At 48.2% G+C, this 19103-nt stretch overlaps 1 protein-coding gene across 3 annotated transcripts in view; it reads left to right on the forward strand.

Moving 5' to 3' along the window:
* Positions 1–1651: 1651 nt before the first annotated feature.
* The window catches only part of CDR2L (cerebellar degeneration related protein 2 like), a 29447-nt gene continuing 11995 nt past the window's right edge, over positions 1652–19103 (forward strand). The window contains exon 1 of one of the 3 annotated variants that reach the window (XM_048817902.2): positions 1652–1746. Coding sequence is in view for 2 of the 3 variants with exons in the window: in XM_048817899.2 (XP_048673856.2) it covers positions 4627–4705 (79 nt within the window). In the remaining variant the exon portion in view is untranslated. Of the gene's footprint in view, positions 1747–4001; positions 4706–19103 lie in introns of those variants that run through there. The other 2 variants (XM_048817899.2, XM_048817901.2) reach the window with 2 other exon arrangements.

The following is a 19103-nucleotide window of genomic DNA, read 5'->3' on the forward strand; positions in this document are numbered from 1 at the left end:
CTCTGGGGTGTATTAACAGGAGTGTTGCATCCAAGACAAGGGAGGTAATTTCCATGCTCTACTTGGCACTGGTGAGGCCTCAGCTGGAGTGTCGTGTCCAATTCTGGGTGCCACACTTTAAAAAAAGATGTGGACAAAATGGAGAGAATCCAGAGAAGAGCTACAAAAATGACAAAAGGTTTAGAAAACCTGACCTATGAGGAAAGGTTAAAAAAAAAAAAGGGCATTTCTTGAAAAAAGAAGACTGAGAGGACCTAATAACTGTCTTCAAATACATTAAGAGATATTATAAAGAGGACAGTGATCAATTGTTCTCCATGTCCACTGAAGGCAGGGCAAGAAGTAATGGGCTTAATTTGCAGCAAGGGAGATTTAGGTTGGACATTAGGGAAAAATTCTAACTATAAAGGTAGTTAAGCTCTGGAATAGGAGGTTGTGGAATCCCCATCAATGGAGGTTTTTAAAAACAGGTTGGACAAACATCTGTCAGGGATGGTCTAGGTTTATTTGGTCCTGCCTCAGCACAGGGTGCTCGACTTCATCACTTCTCGAGGTCCCTTCTAGTCCTACATTTCTATGATTCTGCAGACAACTCTCTGCCATTGTGTGTGGGCAGGGAAGGGGAGAGGGGGACTGCTATGGTCTGATATAGATCTAGAAAGTTCTACCACACAGACAGCAGGCAGTACTTTCTCCAAACATCACTATATCAACCAATTGGTATCTTTGGTAGTGAGTCTTGCAGTGTGCTCAGGGATGACAGAGACCTGGCAGTGCTATAGATCTTGGGACAAATTAACTGCCAGGTTAGGTTCAGTTCTACTGACATCAATCCAAATGCATCCACTTCTGCCAGGGATGCGTTTGGCCCCCTGAGCTCAACTGCAGGTATCAAAACAAAACGCAGCTTTTCACATACCCACCTACATGTCAGTGAGACCTCTTCCTGTTCCCTTCCCTGATTCCCAGTCAGGCCTCTAAGGATTCTCATTTTTTTCTGAATTAAATTCCCTCCACTCTTGAGGTCTTGTATCACAACCACTATCCGCTTAGCCAAGGAAGACTGGATGAACTTCCCTTGAGAGCCTGTCAACACTATTCCTTAACTGGAGCAAGGAATTGATCTTGAACAAGACAAGACACTCCCTCACCTTAGGCTCAACCAGTCAATAACTAACTCCCAGCCCACAGACTGGCATTGCCCATTATTATTAATTATTATTATTTTAGCACCTAGGAGACCCAGTCATGGGCCAGGACCCCATTGTGCTAGGTGCTGGACACAGAACAAAAAGATGGTCCCTTCCCCAAAGAGTTTACAATCATTTGAACCCAAGTCTCCTCTAACTCATAAGGGCAGACTTAACGCACAAACAGCACAAACGCTGATTGCTTTGGGGGCTCTTTGCAGACTTTGCCACTTCCTAGTTGGCTGTCTCTTCCTCGTCTATTCCAGGACATCAAAGGGAGGAGGTTACTCTCTCCCCAGTTTCCCTCCTGCCTCTCCTCCAGCAGCTTGCAGTACTTCAAGACTGTAAGGCAGGATGGACAACACTGCCCCTGGCTGTACTAGGTGAACCTGATTGCACTGTATTTGATCATTCCAGAAGCAGCTGATCCAGACTAGAGCAGGCAGGGTGGGCAGTGTCTGGCCTGCTTTTCAGTGATCTGCACAAACTTCAGAGAGCTAGAGAGTAAAAGGAAAGCAACAGAAGCCTACAGAAAATAAAAACCCTGAACCCTGAGGTAAGTGCGCGCAGCAAATGCAGCAAAGCCATATGTGATGGTTTAAATGAGTGTGTGGAAGTGATAAAGGAGTATAATTTGCGCTGATTTCTCATTCAGTGGGTGTGCAAAATGAGGGTCACCCACATGCTGAGGAGGTGGACAAGGTGCAGAGCTGGAGAAGTAACTAATGGGGGATGTACAAAAGTCTGGGGTGTGTGGAGTTGGGGTGGGGGCTTGTTTACAGCTTCCAACTTGCTGTTAAGAAGAAGAAGAATTAAAAAAACAACTGGCTGAGCAGGATTGGAGGCCTCACTCAACTTGAGGGCATTTCTCTGATTGGACGTAACACCCTGACTTTTGGACACTGCACCCAATCAATTCCAGAATTTCCGGGAATGTTCTAGGCATTGTTGGGCAAAATCCCACTGACTTTTGGGGGGATATCAGAAACCTGGGTAGGCGGCATACAGGGGACACATAATGCCTCTGCCACCTGCTTAGCCAAGCCACAGCTTCAAGCACCTCTGCAATTGTCTGTAGATGAAAGAACGGGTTGATGGCCCCAATTAACACCTTCCAGCGTAACTGTACCGCATCTCATCTCTGCCCATCCTCCCAATAGAGTTTAACATGTTGACACCCTGAACGATTTATCCCCCCAGACAGAAAGGAGAGAAATGAGAATGGGGGGCACAGAGATCCCCTGGCACAGGGTGGGGCAGAGAATGGAGGACCCTGATATGAGGTAGAAGGGGATGCACACAAAGCCTCTCATATAGAGAATATGGGGACCCTGGTATGGGAAGGAGGGCATGGGGGAATGGGGGAGTACACAGAATCCCACAGCATGGGGGAGAATGGGTGCCCCTGAAATGGAGGGAATGAGGGCACAGAGAACCATGGTATGTGGAGGAATGGGGAGATCACAGAACCCCTGGTGGAGTACCCTGGTATGGGTGGAAAGGAGAAAGGTGAGGTATAAGGGGACAAGGGGGACATGGAGGAAAGTGGGGGATGGGGACACACACATAGCCCCTGGCATGAGGGAATCCCTGAAATACAAGAGGATGGGGAGGTGGCACACAGGCAGATTGTGGGGAAATGAAGGAATGCAAAGAACCCCTGGTCTGTGCAGTGAGCTCAGCCTACAGACGCTACAAATGTGTGACCTCAGTTATTATTAAGAATGACTACAGACCCTAGAGTCCCATTGTATTAGGCACTGTACATACACACATTATGTGCCCTACAGAGCACACAGTCTAAACAGACAAAGGATGGGAGGAAGGAACTATTCTTCTGCCAAATTTACAGATGGGGAACTGAGGCACCCAGTGACTGGCCCAAAGTTAGAGCCCTGCATGGATACAACATTTGTATCCACGTCCCATCTGCAAGAATGGTCTGCGGCTATCCGCAGATTTGCAGGGCTCTACCCAAAGTCACCCAGGAAGTCTGTGACAGACCCAGGAATTGAATCCCGATCTCCTGAGTGCCAATCCGGTGTCTTACCACCACCATCCTTCCCCATTTCCCCGCTAGGCCCCTGTCACACAGTGTAACATACACCACTTGGGGTGTAAATTACACTGGTTTTGCACACCCAAATGGCTGCAAGTTACACCCCTCCTCCGCTGCTCACATCACCAGGCTCTCCTGCCCACTATCAGGAGTTTGCCTACTGACTTAGATGTCAGCTATCAGTTGCCTCCGCTGGCTAATTGGTGCTGTCTCTGCGGGGAAGAGCTTGCCCTGCAGCAATCCTTAGCGCACCTCTTCCTTATTGCCACTTCTTACAGCTGCCATGACAGTGATATTGGCACATGGCCTATCCCGGGCATGCTCCTTGCTGAATGCACAACCGCAGCCTCGGCAGTGTTTTGAATGAAACGCTCTCCCCTCCGCTGGGGAGAATTCCCCCCACCACAGCAAAGCAGCACAAATGATCAGGATGTTTTTTCCCTTTCTCTGTGCAACACGATCCCACTGCCTGCAAAGCAACATCCGTGAGGACAGCTGGAGCCAACCCCTCCTCCCTCTAACGTGCATATATATCCCTACGTCGCCTGCCTGGCATTATTACGGGTGCAGCCCCTGCGCTGGCTATCTCGGGGGAAGGGGTGGGTGGGACTTGCACGCCTCAGATCCGCCTCGCTAAAATGCCTCTGAATTGCCTCTGATTAAAGTGTGGGGTGGAAGAAGAGGGAAGGGAAGGGAGACCCCTCCCCATGCGTTGTGCATGGCTTTACATGCAGCAGTACCATGCTAGAGGTCTCCACCGAGCTGCAGAAACAGGAACTCGCCGCCTAGGAAGGTTCCTCTTTCTTTTGTGCATCTCTCAGATATCCCGGTGCAAAAAAAAAAAACCACTCACCACCCCTGCAGTCTCCAGACTCCCAGTTAATCCATACAAAACCGCCCCTCCGGCCTGTCGGACTGGGAGCAGAGGGAAGGGAAGGGACGCCTGCCACGTCTTAACCCCCCTTCCTCCCCCCCGCTTGTCTCCCCCTTACAAGGGCAGATGGATGATGGAGACGGACAGCGAGGGTGATGCAAGAGCAGAGCGAGCGTTTGGAGCCTGGTACCAGCTGTAGCAGTCCCCAGGACAGCTGCATTGTCCCAGCTCTGCATCAGCGGGCAATACCGGCCAATCTCAGCCCTGCCGCCCGGCCCCCGGTCCCTACCCGCCTCCGCAAGCAGAGCTTCGATCCGCTGGAGTGTATCCCGCCCCCCCAGTTAGTCCTTAATCACCCCTGCTCTCGCTGCAGCAGTAGCCCCTTCACGCTCCCAGCCTCTCGTGGGTTTACGGCTGTAGGGGTTTTGGGTTTTTTTTTTTTTTTTTTTTGGGGGGGGGTTTGGTTTTTAATTCTGCGTGTCCTTCTGGGCTGCGGGTGCTAAATGCTGAGCGCTGACAGGATGGAGGAGTTTCCAAGTGAGGAAGAGGAGCCCTGGTACGATCAGCAAGACCTGGAGCAGGGTAAGAAAAGGTTTGAACCCATAGCCGAGCCAGGGGGGGAACCTTTGGGAAGTGCAGAGTGCAGACATGCTGCAGAGGGGATAATGAGCGGGGAGCAAATCCTCTTTCTAGGGGGAAAACAGTCTGTTCCCCACCACCCACACCCCCCCCCCTCATTTTGAAATCTCATCAACTCTGGTGCCTATCAGATACCAGATGGAAATCTAAATGTAACCGCAGGTATTTAATAGTTCATGGGAAGAGCCAATGTAAAGTTCAAACCCTGGGTATAGTGAGAGAGTCAAATACTGCTCTGTTACACTGATATCAATCTGGTGGAACACCATGCACTTCAGTGGAGTTATACCGGTGTCAAATTGGCAAGGGCAGAATCCAGGCCAGAAAGTTAAAAAAACCTAGACAGACTGTTTAAACTTTAGAGAGATTAGATTAAATTAGAGAGAGTCAGGAGAGGCAGTTCAAACAAAAATCAGAAATGACTTTTCCCAAATTGAGGACATATGGCAAATTTTCCAAAAGCTCCTGCAAGATTTAGGACCCTACATGCAATAGGACTTAGGCTCCTTAGCCATGTAGGCACTTTTGAAGATTTTACTCATCTGCCTCAAAGGCAGCAGAGAACCGGTGAAGAGGAGAAATAGCAAGTTAAAAAAAAATTCTGACTATTCACTTGTGAAGTTTTGTTTTAAAGCAACAGTCTGTATTCATAATTCCACCTCGACATTTGCATTTGTTCCATATAGTTTTCATCCTAAAGACTGGGGGGGGGGGGGTGTTAGTGGCATTGTGTGTTTGGTGGTTGTTGTTTTTTGCTTATCTTCATATTTTGAGTCAAACTTCAGTAAATAAATGACTGGAAAAACTGCTCTCCCATTTCAGACCAAAGGCCCATGAATTAACTTAACCGACTATCTATGCTCAATGAAAATCAATGACACTAAAATAAGGTCACCAGTGTAATGTTTTGTATTATATGCATAGATTTGAGGTTTTTAAACAGTGAACGGCAAATAAATAGTTGATACGGTTGTCCAGCTGCATGTGTATCGCTAGTCAGTCATAACTACAGTAGATGGTGTTGTGATCTAAAGTTTTCACAACTTCAACTGGAGGGCAGGGGCTGAGGAATTAATGAAGACAGAGCCCTCCAAATCAGTTTCCAACTCCGCTTTCTCAGCTGCTGGAAGAGAAATATCGCTGCATAGCAGAACCTGTTTCACAAGATATGATGCCTGAACTAAACTGGGACCTGGGTGGCCCAGACTAGTCAACTAAATAAACACTATGAGTTCTTGAATATCCAGGATTCACTTAGTTGGGGGCTTCTTCCCATAGCTCCTAAGGGACCTAGGCCCTGCTATGGAACAGAGATGCACACCAAAAAACAAAAATTAGTGTAGGAAGCTTAGAACAATGAGGGGCTTGTTTATTTTAGCCTTGTAACTAGTCTGTTTCATGAGTCAGCATTTCTAATGTAAAACATTTACAACACTAAAAGAATCTTAAAACCAGGTCAGATTCACATCTCCATCACTCTGGTGTAATCCAGAGTAACTCCACTGACTCCAGATTTACACCCACATAACAGAGATCAGAATCCAGCCCTCAGTTTTTAGGGGATGGAAGAAAACAATGTTCATTTGAAGGGTTTGCGGTCTTCTATGAAAGTGGGGGCTATATACAAATATTTATATCTAAGCTAACTCTGAAGGGGAGTCAGAGAAGCCTTTAACTGAAATCAGTGAAATGGTACTGCAGGGTAATTACAACAGTAATTAATCTGTATGATGCACAAAGCTCTTCAATAAGGACGCTGCTATTACAGCATTTTTGTTACAGCCTAATAATGTATGGTCAAATCTTCAATGACAATGTGCTGGTCATGGTGCTGTTAGTTCTTAGGAGGTGGCAGAGTGGAAGGGGAATAATTCAAGATAGAGTGAGATTATTAGGCATTATGCATTACTAAGAAGATCAAAATGCCAACGGCCCAGGGGTCATGGAGAAAAGGCAGTGCGTGGCAGACAGTGAGATGATAAAAGGATATTCTACAAGACCATTTATTTGGGCAAGGGATGGGAGGCGAAAGGCAAACTAGTGCCAGGAGAGTGGAGGAGGTTTGGATGAACCCATTGGTTGCTGGGACTTTATCATGATTTAGCAGTGCTATCAAATATTTACTACATTTATGCCCAAAACTGTTTGCTAAGCAACGGGCAGCTTAACTGGGAGCTCTCGGATGCTTATGTTTATTAACTACTTGGGTACCGGTAAGTGTGGAGCGTAAATCACAACTCCAGCGCTGCTCTAAGCACCTGCTTCTTTCCCAATATGCCCTATGGAGCCTTCAGCACTTTAAAAATGTTGCTGAAATCATCTATTTTTTAAGAGAAAATAAAACCCCAATCATTTTCTTTCTGAAGCACCCTCGTAATTGCTAATTATCCACCAGGCGCCATGGGGGTGCTAACATATAAGAAGATTCAGTCTCTACCCCTAAAGAGCTTGTAGTATGTTCATACACAGACAAAACAATTCTGATGCATGATTTAGCTGATTTCACTGCAGAATGGTCTACGGTGCTGTACTAAGGTCACCATCTCCCCTAGAGGTGCAGATTCAAATTCCAGCCCTGAAATCTGACAGCTTGTAAAGTCAAGCAAGGAGATGGACCAGAGGATCTAATTGGACTGTTTCACGCCTATGATTTGTCTCTGGAGATGCCTTTGTGGTTTTTAAACAAACAACAACAAAACAAACTAAAAAGGCTATTCTGACACAATTAAAACAATGCTACTGATTTCTGGGTTGTGCTTCACCAATTCAAGCAACGCTTCCTTCCACATTGTTTTAACACAAACGACATTCCATAGGAGGATACATGCAGTTTGAGCTCAGTTTAGCTACAGCATCATGTTCCATGGCCTGGGGAAAGGCCTATTGGGGCAGGTGTCTTGTGACTTTAAGAAAGGAATAAAACAGTAAAGTATTGACAGTAAAGTCATAGAGAAAGGGGACAATGAGCCCTCCCGAGCAGCTGGAAAAGGATGATGTGGTTAAAGTGACCTCATGCTCCATGGAATGCCCATGCTGAGAGAGCTCCAGGGAGTGAGGATGAGCTGGAATTAGAAAACCCAACCTGGAGAGAATAAGGGACACCTTTTCCATTCATTAAAACGGCATTTGCACTAAAAACAAACAAATGAACGCATTTAAAGTAAATTGCACTTGGATTCAAACTAAATGGACACCGAATCCAACAGCTTTTTCTACTCCTCTCCCAGAGTTCCTTTATCTTCCTTCTACAAATCTCCCAAATAAGTCCTTCTCTCTGTCATCCCTCTCCCTAGTCCTCAGAGTTCTGCAGCTCCCCTCAGTGGACTCCTTGGTCATTCTCTTAGCTCTACAGCCAAAAAGCACACAGTGCAGTTCAGGAAGAAGGCTGCAAAGATGACATTTGCACTCCCCTGATCCTGGGCCAGATCCCCCTACTGTCAATCAGAACAGCCTGGAAGCTGCTCCAAGTTACATCAGCTGCTAACAGTTTCAAGAGGCTAACACAGCAACATGGGGCTTGAGAGAAGTTGAAGGAAGCCCTGGTCATAATCCCTTTCCCTCAGACACCTCTTCATGCTGGCAGCAGGGACGGGGGTAGCATAGAAACCACTAAGCGAGATCTCTGCCACTCTACATTCCCCTACATTGGTGCGATCCTTCCGTGGCCAGTTTTGCAGACTGTGCCGTTCTGCACCGGTAGTGTGGTGCAAAGCAGCCTCACTACAATGCAGAATCTGGGCCTTGCAGCTTCAGCATCCCTGAGATCTCCAGGCCTAAGTATCCTGCCTTATTCCTCCCCTGGGCATTTGTATTGCTTATTACATTACATACTCAGAATGAAAATTACACAAGGTGCTAAGCACTCACAGCTCCCATTGTCTTACAGAGTTGAAGGTGCAGAGTCACAAGTGTTCAGCACCTCTAAAGATCAGGTCCTATGTGTTGCCATGGACCCAAAAACATCATGGATGTGTAGTAGGATTAGAGTCTGCATTAACTAACAACCACAGCCCCTGGTGTGCCTAGGAGACCCAACCCCCAGTTTTCTATCATAGTCTACATTAAAACATGGTGGTCTATAAAGCTGCAACTACCAATCAGTTCATCCAGTAACGAACTAATCACTGCACTGGGGTGCACAGAACATCCCAAGTTCCATCCCTCCTGATGCAACAACCCTGGCTGCACAGCTTTGGAGAGAAGTCACAATGATCGCCTGACCTCCTGGATTACAGTGGTGGTTTCCTCCAAAGCTGCACAGTTGGAAGGACCCAGGATCTTTTATATTTATTTATGAGTGTGACACTGAATGTGTCTTTGGGTAATGGAAAGTTTTCGGTGACTAATTGCTGAGCCACTTGGAAATCAGATGCTTAAAACAACAAGCACAGCACAGCAGACCGGATGGCCAGATAAGATGTGGAAAAGGGAGCATATTTAGCTCTGCATCTCAGCTGGGGAAGAATTGAGATTCTCTGAATCTGAAAAGTTCCCTGTATAAAAATCCCCAAATCAGCTGTAAAAAGCAGGACAGTTGGGAGTAGGAGGATCCCACATAGAATCTGTTTAGGAATCTCCTTTCATAATCCCACATAGAAGCTCCTTTCAACACCATCTGTTAAAATTTAGGCTCATATTTCCAGATGTGGGAGGCAGTTGAATTAGAAGAGAGGAAAACCAGATTCTCTGTGTCTCCAGCCCAGCTGACCAGAGGTATTTCTCCTTGGCTAGGCTGTGCCTGGAGGATTTGCTGTATGAATGTTAAAGGACATTCCAGCCATAGCAGGCCACATTATTGCTGGGTCTAAGAAAGTCAGAGCCTAAGAGCAACCGACCATTTAGAAACAGCCCAGTCAGTCTGATGCACCATTCTCCCATGGACATGACTTCGGTTCTTCATATTTTTCCTCAGTACCAGACAGAGTTGGCTGGTGACAGGGAGATGGATTTTATCCAGCAGACTGAGGGGGAAAACCACTCAGAGCGAGAAGGGAAAAGGCCCAATCTTGCTCCCACTAAGGCGATGGGAGCTTCCAGGTTGACTTTCCACATGAGGTGGTGGGGGATCAGGCCCTAAGTTAGAAACAAGGCAACCCAGCCCAGAAAAACTAGTTCTAATTACAATATTTAATTAATATTTAACAAATTATTAGTGTTAAGATGGGGGCTCAATCCTGCTAAGTGCTGAGTTCTCATCAGTGATCAGACTCTTTGCATATAATGGGACAGTTCTGTTTAACATGTTCTGCTGTGCACACTTCCCTCGCGCATTTTCAGAGGCCACCAGCCTCCATTGCTACCAGAGTGTTAAATGAAGAAGGGCAGGGGGAAGCAAGCTCCCCCGTCTCCCTGTGGAAGCCCCTAAGCATACATTTCTTTCTGACCAGTGGGACTTAATGCCGCTTTGTGACTGCAAGGAATGCATCTTTCTGATAGAGCTGTGCTGCCCTTTAGACACACTCTACAACCCAGGGCTTTAAGGCAACGTGCAGTAGCAATGTTCAGTCTCTTCTCAAACCCAAGCAACCTGCTGGGCTTAGCTGCAAAGCTGGTGTTATATGTGCTCTTTCATCCGTGCACCCCATTGCCTGGAAAATGTTCTGGAGGAGAACGAGCTCAGGGCCTCAAATTTCTGATCTTTGCACCTAGTGCAGTTGTGTGGGGGTTTTTTTGTTTTGTTTTTTAAAGTGAATTTAAAGTTTTTGTAAAAGGTGCTGGACGATAGCCCTAGAGACTGAATTACTCTGTGTATCTACGCAATAGGTCAGCTCCCCTAATGGTATAAATCAGCACTCTTCCACTGACTTCAGTGAAGCTATATTGATTTGCACCAGTCAGGGATCTCACCCGCAGGGTACAGGATGGCCACTAACAGTGCAAGCTTCCCCTATACAGCCCTGCTAACGTGCCTCGTCCTAGGAGTGAGAGGGTTCAGTCTCCAGGCCCATTCAGTCATCTCTGACCTCTCTGCCATTTATGGCAATATTGTTATTGTAGGTGTCATGTTACACATAGTCTTCCAAGTTCGTTTTCTAAGTATGCAAGCAAATGTTCAGTCCTGGGAAGACATGCTTGGTTGTTGTTAGACCCTTGCATAACTTCAAGCTATGTAGAGGTAGTGGTCCTTGGAGGTAGAGTTTGTGCAAGCAGCAGAGGAATTTGCTCTATGCCTTGGGCTCTGGTTAGAGTCAGTTCTTGAGACAGAGCTGCTCCCTGGGCACTGGTGTTGGGCAGAGACTCCTGAAAGAAGGTATTGCCCTGCATGTTGTTTGTGTCAACCTCTGTTCCAGGACTGGGAAGCCAAACAGCAAGGCCCAGACATCTGCCACCACAAGGGACAAAAATATTGGAAGAAGGGGCAACAATATTTTTATTTATGTGGATGCTTGTCTCAGAGTTGCAGGGCTAGCTGCACTTCAGACCCCTTTTGTAGTCTCAGTGCACCCCTTCAGGTTTCTGGCCTTGTACTTTCACCTCTCACAGAGTGAAATCCCAGGATCCTCCTGCTCCTAGACTGGGTGCTTAACTACAGTAACGTATGTACCAACCATGATTACTCAACATGTCTGACTAGACTTGGGCGCCTCTGGTTCTTCCCTTTGGGAGCTGTGACTAGCAGTGAATAGAGACCCAAAACAGCATTCTCAAAACAAAGTATTGTTTAATCTTAACTGTAGAAACACGGCACAACATAAGGGAAAAGGATTTTTAAAGCAACCAAAGATCTCCACACAGCTCTCTTACCTGGAGTCTTTGGCAGGCTTAATTTTTCCCAGGTTTCTGTTTAAGACCCACTTCTCATCAGCAACTACCCACTTCCTGATAGAGAACTTTTTACCCCTAAACAGTCCTTTGTCCCAATTTTCCTGGGCTTGGATCCTCCCTGTGGTTACAAGCAGGGACCCCTTGCCCGCACTCTTGATGAACTGGTCCATTGAACTCAGCAGGGCATCAAAGGTGACACTTCAAAGTGTCTGGCTCTAGCATTGTCCCTGGGGGGTGGAAATGGGTGGCTATCTGAAGCCATTGTCCTCCTTCCTGCATATGTGCAGCCAACCTCTTCTTGAATTAACCCCTTGTATTCACACTACAACCCCTTCTTACAACAGTCAGACTTGACCCAAGGAAGCGCTCTGTGTAGCTCAAAAGCTTGTCTGTCTCACCAACAGATGTTGGTCCAATAAAAGATACGACCTCCCCCACCTTGTCTCCCAATATCCTGGGACTGACACAGCTACAACAAGACTGCATAGAACAGTCCGACAAACATATAGAATTCATTCATTATTACAGGCAGCTCCAAATCCATCACAGCTTGTCCACCAAGAACTGGACTGAGATCACTCATTCATTTCATGTAGGTCACTCAATCGCCTCCAGTTGATAATGACTTTCTGATACTAATTGCTAGGCTGTATTTGAACTAACAATCTAGAGCAGTGGTTTTCAACCTGTGGTCGGAGGCCATAGACTATGTCTAAGGCGTCTGCGAAAGGTTGTCGTTACCACAGAACAGTGGTTTTCAACCTGTGATCTACAGACCTCGGTGGGATGAGGGGGTGTCTACAGACTACGTCTAAGATTTCCAGAGCGGTATGCACCTCCATTCAAATTGTTTAGGGGTCCACAAATAAAAAAAAAGGTTGAAAACTATTGATCTAGAGGCAAATGGCTTTATAGCCTATTCGCTACCCCTGAAATAATTTATGCTAGAAGGATTGTGCATGGCCCGAGTTGGGAGGTATAGATTCAACTGTGGGTAAGGGTCCCTCAAGCCCAGGCAAAAGAGGGAGAGATTCTGGCCTTACACCCCCTGTATTATCTTTTCCTCTACTGGCCACTGACTGTAGCTTTGGACTAATGGGACTTCTAGACATTGAATATGTGGCTGTGAAAAGACAGAGAACAAAGGAGATAAATGACAGGCAAGAATGTGGTGAGGATGTGTGCACTGTTTCTTTAAAACTAAAGCAAGAAGCCAGGCAGGAGGGGTACTAAGGGAAATTCTAGGCAGATGCTTTCTGGTATAGCAGAGAGAGAAGGTAAAGTAGGGATAATTCTGTTTTCCTTATTCTTCTGTTAAAGTTCTTTGTTCAGTGCTAAAAGAAAGTGACTCTTTCTATACACTGTCATCCCATGACAGAGCACACGAGGCAATCGGAGGCAGAAGTGCTGGTAGGTAGGTGGCTTCCAAGGTTGCCACATCCAAAGGACTGCTGCTGGAATAGCGTGGGTATCAGTGTGGTCACTCATCAAGAGGCCAGCCACTAACTGCTCTGCATCCATTGTCCCCTCCTGCAAGAATGCTGCTCAGAGGCTTGGAGCCAACTCTTGCTGATTAAATGGAAGGCAAAGACAATAGGGCTGGTGGCGATGGCCCGGGAGAGCCGGAAGCACTGAAAGACATCAAATCAATGTAATACGAAGTAGAAGGGAAGGAAGAACATGCAAGACACTTGCATAGACAGCCAGAGGCACGAGTACAACATTAGGGGCATGAATCTCCTTTAAAACCAGTGCAACTCCGTTGGCTTCCTGACTTACACCAATGTAAGGGAGAGGAGAATCAGACTGTCACCGAGTGGCTGGCCCCAGTAAATGAAGCCAGTCCAGCTCCCTGTGCCAGAGCAGGTGGTTCCATTTGACCAGTTAAGAGGGTGGGGCAGCACTTGGGGGCGCCAGAAGGTCAGGGAGTCAGAGCAGACTGGTTCAGTCAGGAAGGGCAGGTGAGAGCTGCCAGAGAGCAGGGGAGTGTAGGAGTCCCAGAGTGAGACATAAAGTGGTTTTTGGCTGGCATCCGCAAGCCCACGAGCCAGGGCTGGAGAGGGCAAAAGGCAGGGGAGCAGCAGAGGTGCTAACCCTTGGTCATCTCCGGGGACAGACAGCTGGACCCATAGGAACGACGCGGGGGCCAGGGGGAGTGAGGGACACTCCCCTGGAAAGGATGCTCCCAGAAAAGCGGTTGTGGGGGCTCCTACTGGGAAGAGCAGGGCTGCGCTCCACTTTGAAGGGCTAGGGAGGCTGTGCTAGTCTAGGGACAGGAAAAGACAGACAGAGTTGGGGCTGTACTGGGGGGCGGTGAGAGGCGCCACGGCTCGCCCTGGAGGGCAGCGGTGTGGTGAGGGACAACAGGGCTGTATTTGATGCTGGGGAATACCGGACTGTGGTTGTGGGGATTTTGTTATGATTTATATGCACAGGGGCCATTTGCCCTAAGAAAGACTGTTGGATTATTTCTGGGGACACCTAGGCAGGTGCACTTGTCACATGGCAGCTTGCCACAGGAAGGTGCTCCAGGCCAGGCCACCTTCTGATGCAGACCCTTAGCAGTTTACACGGAGGTGTTTCTCCCTGAAGAATTTGTCAATGGGCAGGAAATCTTATCAGCTGATCTGGCTAGGGAAGCTTCTTCTCCTTTCACTGTAGAGCTGCCTGGAGGACACTGCACAGGAAAGTTTCAGCACCCTCTTATCTCCTGGGCAGCTGAGGGTTTTATTTCTTTATGAAACGTTTATAATAGGGGCCCGATAACGAAGAGTCAAAGTGACCAATCACTGAGCCACTTTGAAACCACTGTGCCTAAAAGACAAACACAGGCGAGAGGCTGTGACAAAGTAGATGTTTAGACAAGAGGTGGAGAATGGCACAGAAAGACACTGCTCCCATTGGAATCAGTGGCAAAACACAGGGTGCCTTCTGCAGGAGCAGGATTAGGCCCACTGGGTTTATATACGTGTGTGCACACAGGCACTCACAAAAAGAGAGAGAAAATTCCTGTGATAGGTTAGTTCCAAAGTGACCCCTGCCGGGAAAGTCTACATCTGTGACCATTCAGAGAGGAATTTCTCCATGGGGTAGAGAGTACATGGAGGGAATAGGTAGAAGAGAAGCTAATGGAGGGACAAAAGAAGCTATTTCTCTGATCCATTAGCAAAAGGAGAGAGATGGGGAAGAGGGAAGGAATATAAAGAAGGTGGGTTAGATTGCAAGAGAGTGAGCAACAGATGCTGGAAAAATTGGAGAGGGCAGATTTACTCAAGCGGCCACAGCGAGATGCAAATTATACTTCCCTGAGCCAGCCTTGCCCCTGTGCCCTGGGAGGGTAGGTTGGGGTTTTCCACTCGGTGGATGATGGCAGCTTAGGGTCTGTCTGCACTACAAGACCTAGAGCAGCAGCCACACCCTCGCAGCGTAGACTGAGCGACAGAAGGGGTTTTCCCATTGCTGTTGTAAATCCACCCGGGGGGGCATAGGCCGGCTTAACGATGTCTCTCAGGGTGGTGAATTGTTCACAGCCCTGAGCGAAGGAGCTAGGACAGCCCAAGTTTTAGATGTGGACCAGGCCTTAGTTTGTGGCTGAGGCTCCATAGTAGCCTGTCACACACAGGCTCTGAAGCACCTGGCATTGGCCACTGTCGGAAGACAGGATATTGGGCTAGATGGACCATTGGTCTGGCCCAGCATGGCCGTTCTTATGTTCAGGCCCCTGATTCAGCACATGTCCCAGCTGCCCAAGCCATGCTCCAACCCCAGCCAGCTGCTCACTTTGTGAGCTGCACTGGCTCCCACTCCTGGCGAAGGGGAGGCTGCAGCAGGAATGCACCAGCACTACCTCTCCCTCTGTGGATTTTCCACTGCCAACAGCCTCTGCCATTGGGCTGGGGGATAGCAGAATCCAACCCAGAGGCTACACAACAGGGTATGAGGGAGTGAAGGAAGTGAGGCCAAGAAAGGACAAAGAAAAGGAATGACAAAAGCAAGAAAAAGTCCCAGCAAATCTCATTAGATCAGCAATGACATCCATATGCATCAGGGTTGTTCATGATCATTATAACCTATTTGAGATGAAGGAAGGAAATCAGGGGGAGTTGGCTCTGCCTCTGGTGGATTTAATGACTAGAGCTGGTCAGAACACTTCCATTTTGCAGAGACTTATCAGTTCCTACGAGGTTTTTGTTGGTGGGGGGAGGAGGAAGACTGTGTGTGCATGCCTGCAACCTGGTAGTTACGGTGATCTGGGATGAAAAACTCTGCTCTAAATCAGGCAGAGAAAGGACTTCATCCTGGATCTGATACACCCAGGACACGGACACACACACCCCTTCCCAAATCAAAAAGCTTTGGGTTTGATCCAAAAAAACCCCAAAACCCAGAAATTTTTGCAGACACCAAGTGTTTTGGTGTCATTCCAATGCAAAACTAAACCAAATCTCAAAACCTGCCATGGAACAGAACATCCTCAAGCCATGCCCTTCTCCTGGCACTACTCCACCTGTCTCTGCCATCCCTGCCTCAGTTATTTTGGCTTTGAACTGTGCCAGACTGCACCGCACATTACACCTATTTAAGAAGCGATTCCCCAGGGCGAGCACACCTGAATCACCCTCCCCTACAAGAGCTTTATCCACCCTAGTACCCACACTGCAGATTATTCAGCGTCTTGCAGGTTGCTGTCAGCTGGAGCCTGTTCTCTCTGTACACTGGTGAGTTCCATTGTTAAGGTTTCTTGGGAGCTCTAAGCTCTTCACGTACAGACTCACTGCATCGCCTGTGGTGGAGCAGCAACCATGATAATACAATATGCAAAGCCTCACTGGAGTGGATCCCCACTGCAATAGGCCCAGAATGTACAACCCCCCACTAACATATTGGGGCAGATCCCCAGTTGCTGTAAATCAGGGTAGTTCTACTTAATTAGATTTAAAATTATAAAGACACTTATCCAAGGCTCTTGGGGCCCTAACATTGTTAATTATACAGTAAATACAATTAAATTCAATCTCATCAGCATTCAAATCATCTGTGCCAACTACCACCTTCAGCAACTAGGTTGCAGACCCTCAGCCTTCTCCAGAGACATTCTCAAGCAGGTGCCTTTTGCTGCGGGCCTGGAAAAAAATCACCAACTTTGACCTATTTCAGACCAAGGTGGGGAGCAAATTCCGGAGTCCCAGAGCCCTCCCTGCCAGATGTTCCCTCTCCCTTATAGCCAGAGGATCCAACTCAAGTGCCCTAGCTGACTGTAGCTGTGGCCACATGGCACAGAGAGAAAGCCGATACCAGGTCATAGGGCCTTACACTCCACCTGGAGACCAATGAGTGCCCTTAAATCAGTGGAGCGACACCAGTTTACACCAGCTGAGGATCTGGGCCTTTGATCCCTGTTGTAAATGGCTAGACTTCAGCATAATTCCATGATGGATGAATCTGGCTCATTACAACAAGCAGTGGGGGGTTTGGGGCTGGGGGTGGGGGGGTGGGGAGGGGAGTTAAAGCTGTCAAGCACCTGCTCCTCCCTTTGGCTTCCATTAGAATTGCAGGTGACTAGCCCCTTTGAAAAATCAGGAACTTATTATGCAGGGGCTGCTTTTTGTAGCCTACATAGCTCAATTATCTAAATGTAAAAAGAGAAAAAAAAATATCAGAACTACCTGCTCTGTATGACACGATCATATCCTCCTGCATAAGGCCATATTAATAAGGAACCCGGCACAGTTAAAGGATCACAATTCTAGCAGCAGGGAGTAGGCAAAACATCTCTACGCAACATCAGACCCCAAATCCCCCAAACAAACCAATGTCTTGTCAGATGGTGAAGGAAAATACCCCTCGGGGTTGGCCTCTGCACCAGAGTCCGTGTTCCACAGACTCGGCCCAGAGGGTGGGGGGCTACGTGACATTAAGTCACCCTTGTGCCCTCTCTATCGGTGGTTGCTGTATGCAGGCTGGTGCAGCACCTAATGTAAAGCACAGTAGCCAAGAGATGCTCAATTCTATTTCATGGTAACCCTTATATGCCGGCGATGCATGCGTCTTTGGCTATGCCAGGATACCTGTAAGAAAGAGCCACCTGGGAATGCCCCGGACATACAGTCTGATCCACCACCCATTGAAGTCAGTGGAAAGACTCCCATTGCCTGCAGGAGGCTCAAAGGGGGTTTTCCCCATGAGGCATAAGGCCAGCAGAATACCTCTACACTGCCCTCTCTTTCAGATCCCAGGGTAGGGGTACCCTAAGCATTTGGCCAGATCTGTCCTGGGCTGCTGCAATAGCCTTGGAGTAGTTTTAACTTATCCTGGAGACTGGAACATTCCCCCGGCTGCCTCCTGAATCCAAGGGGGTGCAGACTAAAAAGACAGCAGTGAGCTACCTCTGTTTCCTGCCCTGAGTTCAGCCTAGCAGCCCCTCAGAATCAGAGCCCTTCTCCCTTGCCCAGTCCCTCCACTCATCAAGCCCTGGCCTTCTCTCTGCCACTCCACACAACCTGATCATTGTTAATGCCAGAGCTTTCTCCTCTGCAGCTCTCGGCATCTGCAATAACCTTCCTGCATCTCCCAACCCCAGAGCAAAGTACACCTTCCCTCCCAGGGCTCTTATATCTGTAGAATAGCCTCGGCTACTAATGCCTATTTAACTCTGTAGCTGTATCACCTAGTTCTCTGGTAGGGGCCAAAGGAGGCCCTGAAGAATGAAGCTGTGCTGCATGAACTGCAGTGGCCATGTCAGAGCCCACTACCGAGGGCGAGCGGCAAGAGAGCCTTACGCTTGGTCGACACTTCACCGGTTTGTCAACCAAAGTCAGTCTTGTCTGAAATGCTCCTCCCGCCGATGTAACTCCCCTGCTCTGTCGACATCATAAAAGCACCTCAATGAGCCGCGCAGGGCTTATGTTGGTGTACTTAGGGTGAGTTCTTCGCATCGGCTGTTGACTGGAGCCGTGAAACTGACAAGAAAGTGGATACCCGGTCTCTGCTTCAAGGCGGGCTGCCACCCAGGCTCCAGGCTTAGGCTGCCGCTTGGGCTTCCCAGTCAGAGCCCTGCTGCCCTTGGGGTCCTGACTCCCTGCTGGAAGCACAGCAGCTGACTGGACTCCTGATGCAGATCTCCCCTCCGAAGGCAAGAAGGCCCGGGCCGCTTCCCCTCTACTCCTGGCTGGGAACGTGGAGGTGAGAAGCCTGGGGGGCAGCTGGGGTCCTGGTGGGGAGCTGCACGGAGCTGAGAGCCCTGGCTCTCAGCCCACACTGCCCCTCTTCAGTCAATGGAGGCGCTCCTGGTGAGGATGTGCACCTCCAACAGAAGGAGGGTAACATGGACATCGGCCATAGCAGTAATTAATGTGGTGGCTGTAAGTCGACTTAACATAGGTCGACTTATCTTTGTAGTGTAGACATAGCCTTAGTTTGTATCTGGATTGTTGCACCATAATTTCACACTTGCTGAAGGGGTGAGTTCTCGCACGCTGTGTGGAGAAGGGGAGTGGAGGTAGGTTTCAGTATAACAGCTAAATCAAGGAGATGTACACAACTGTTCTACTAAATCCTTGTGTAACACCAACCACCC

This window comes from Caretta caretta, chromosome 14, assembly GCF_965140235.1.
Source record: "Caretta caretta isolate rCarCar2 chromosome 14, rCarCar1.hap1, whole genome shotgun sequence".
Taxonomy (NCBI): domain Eukaryota; kingdom Metazoa; phylum Chordata; order Testudines; family Cheloniidae; genus Caretta; species Caretta caretta.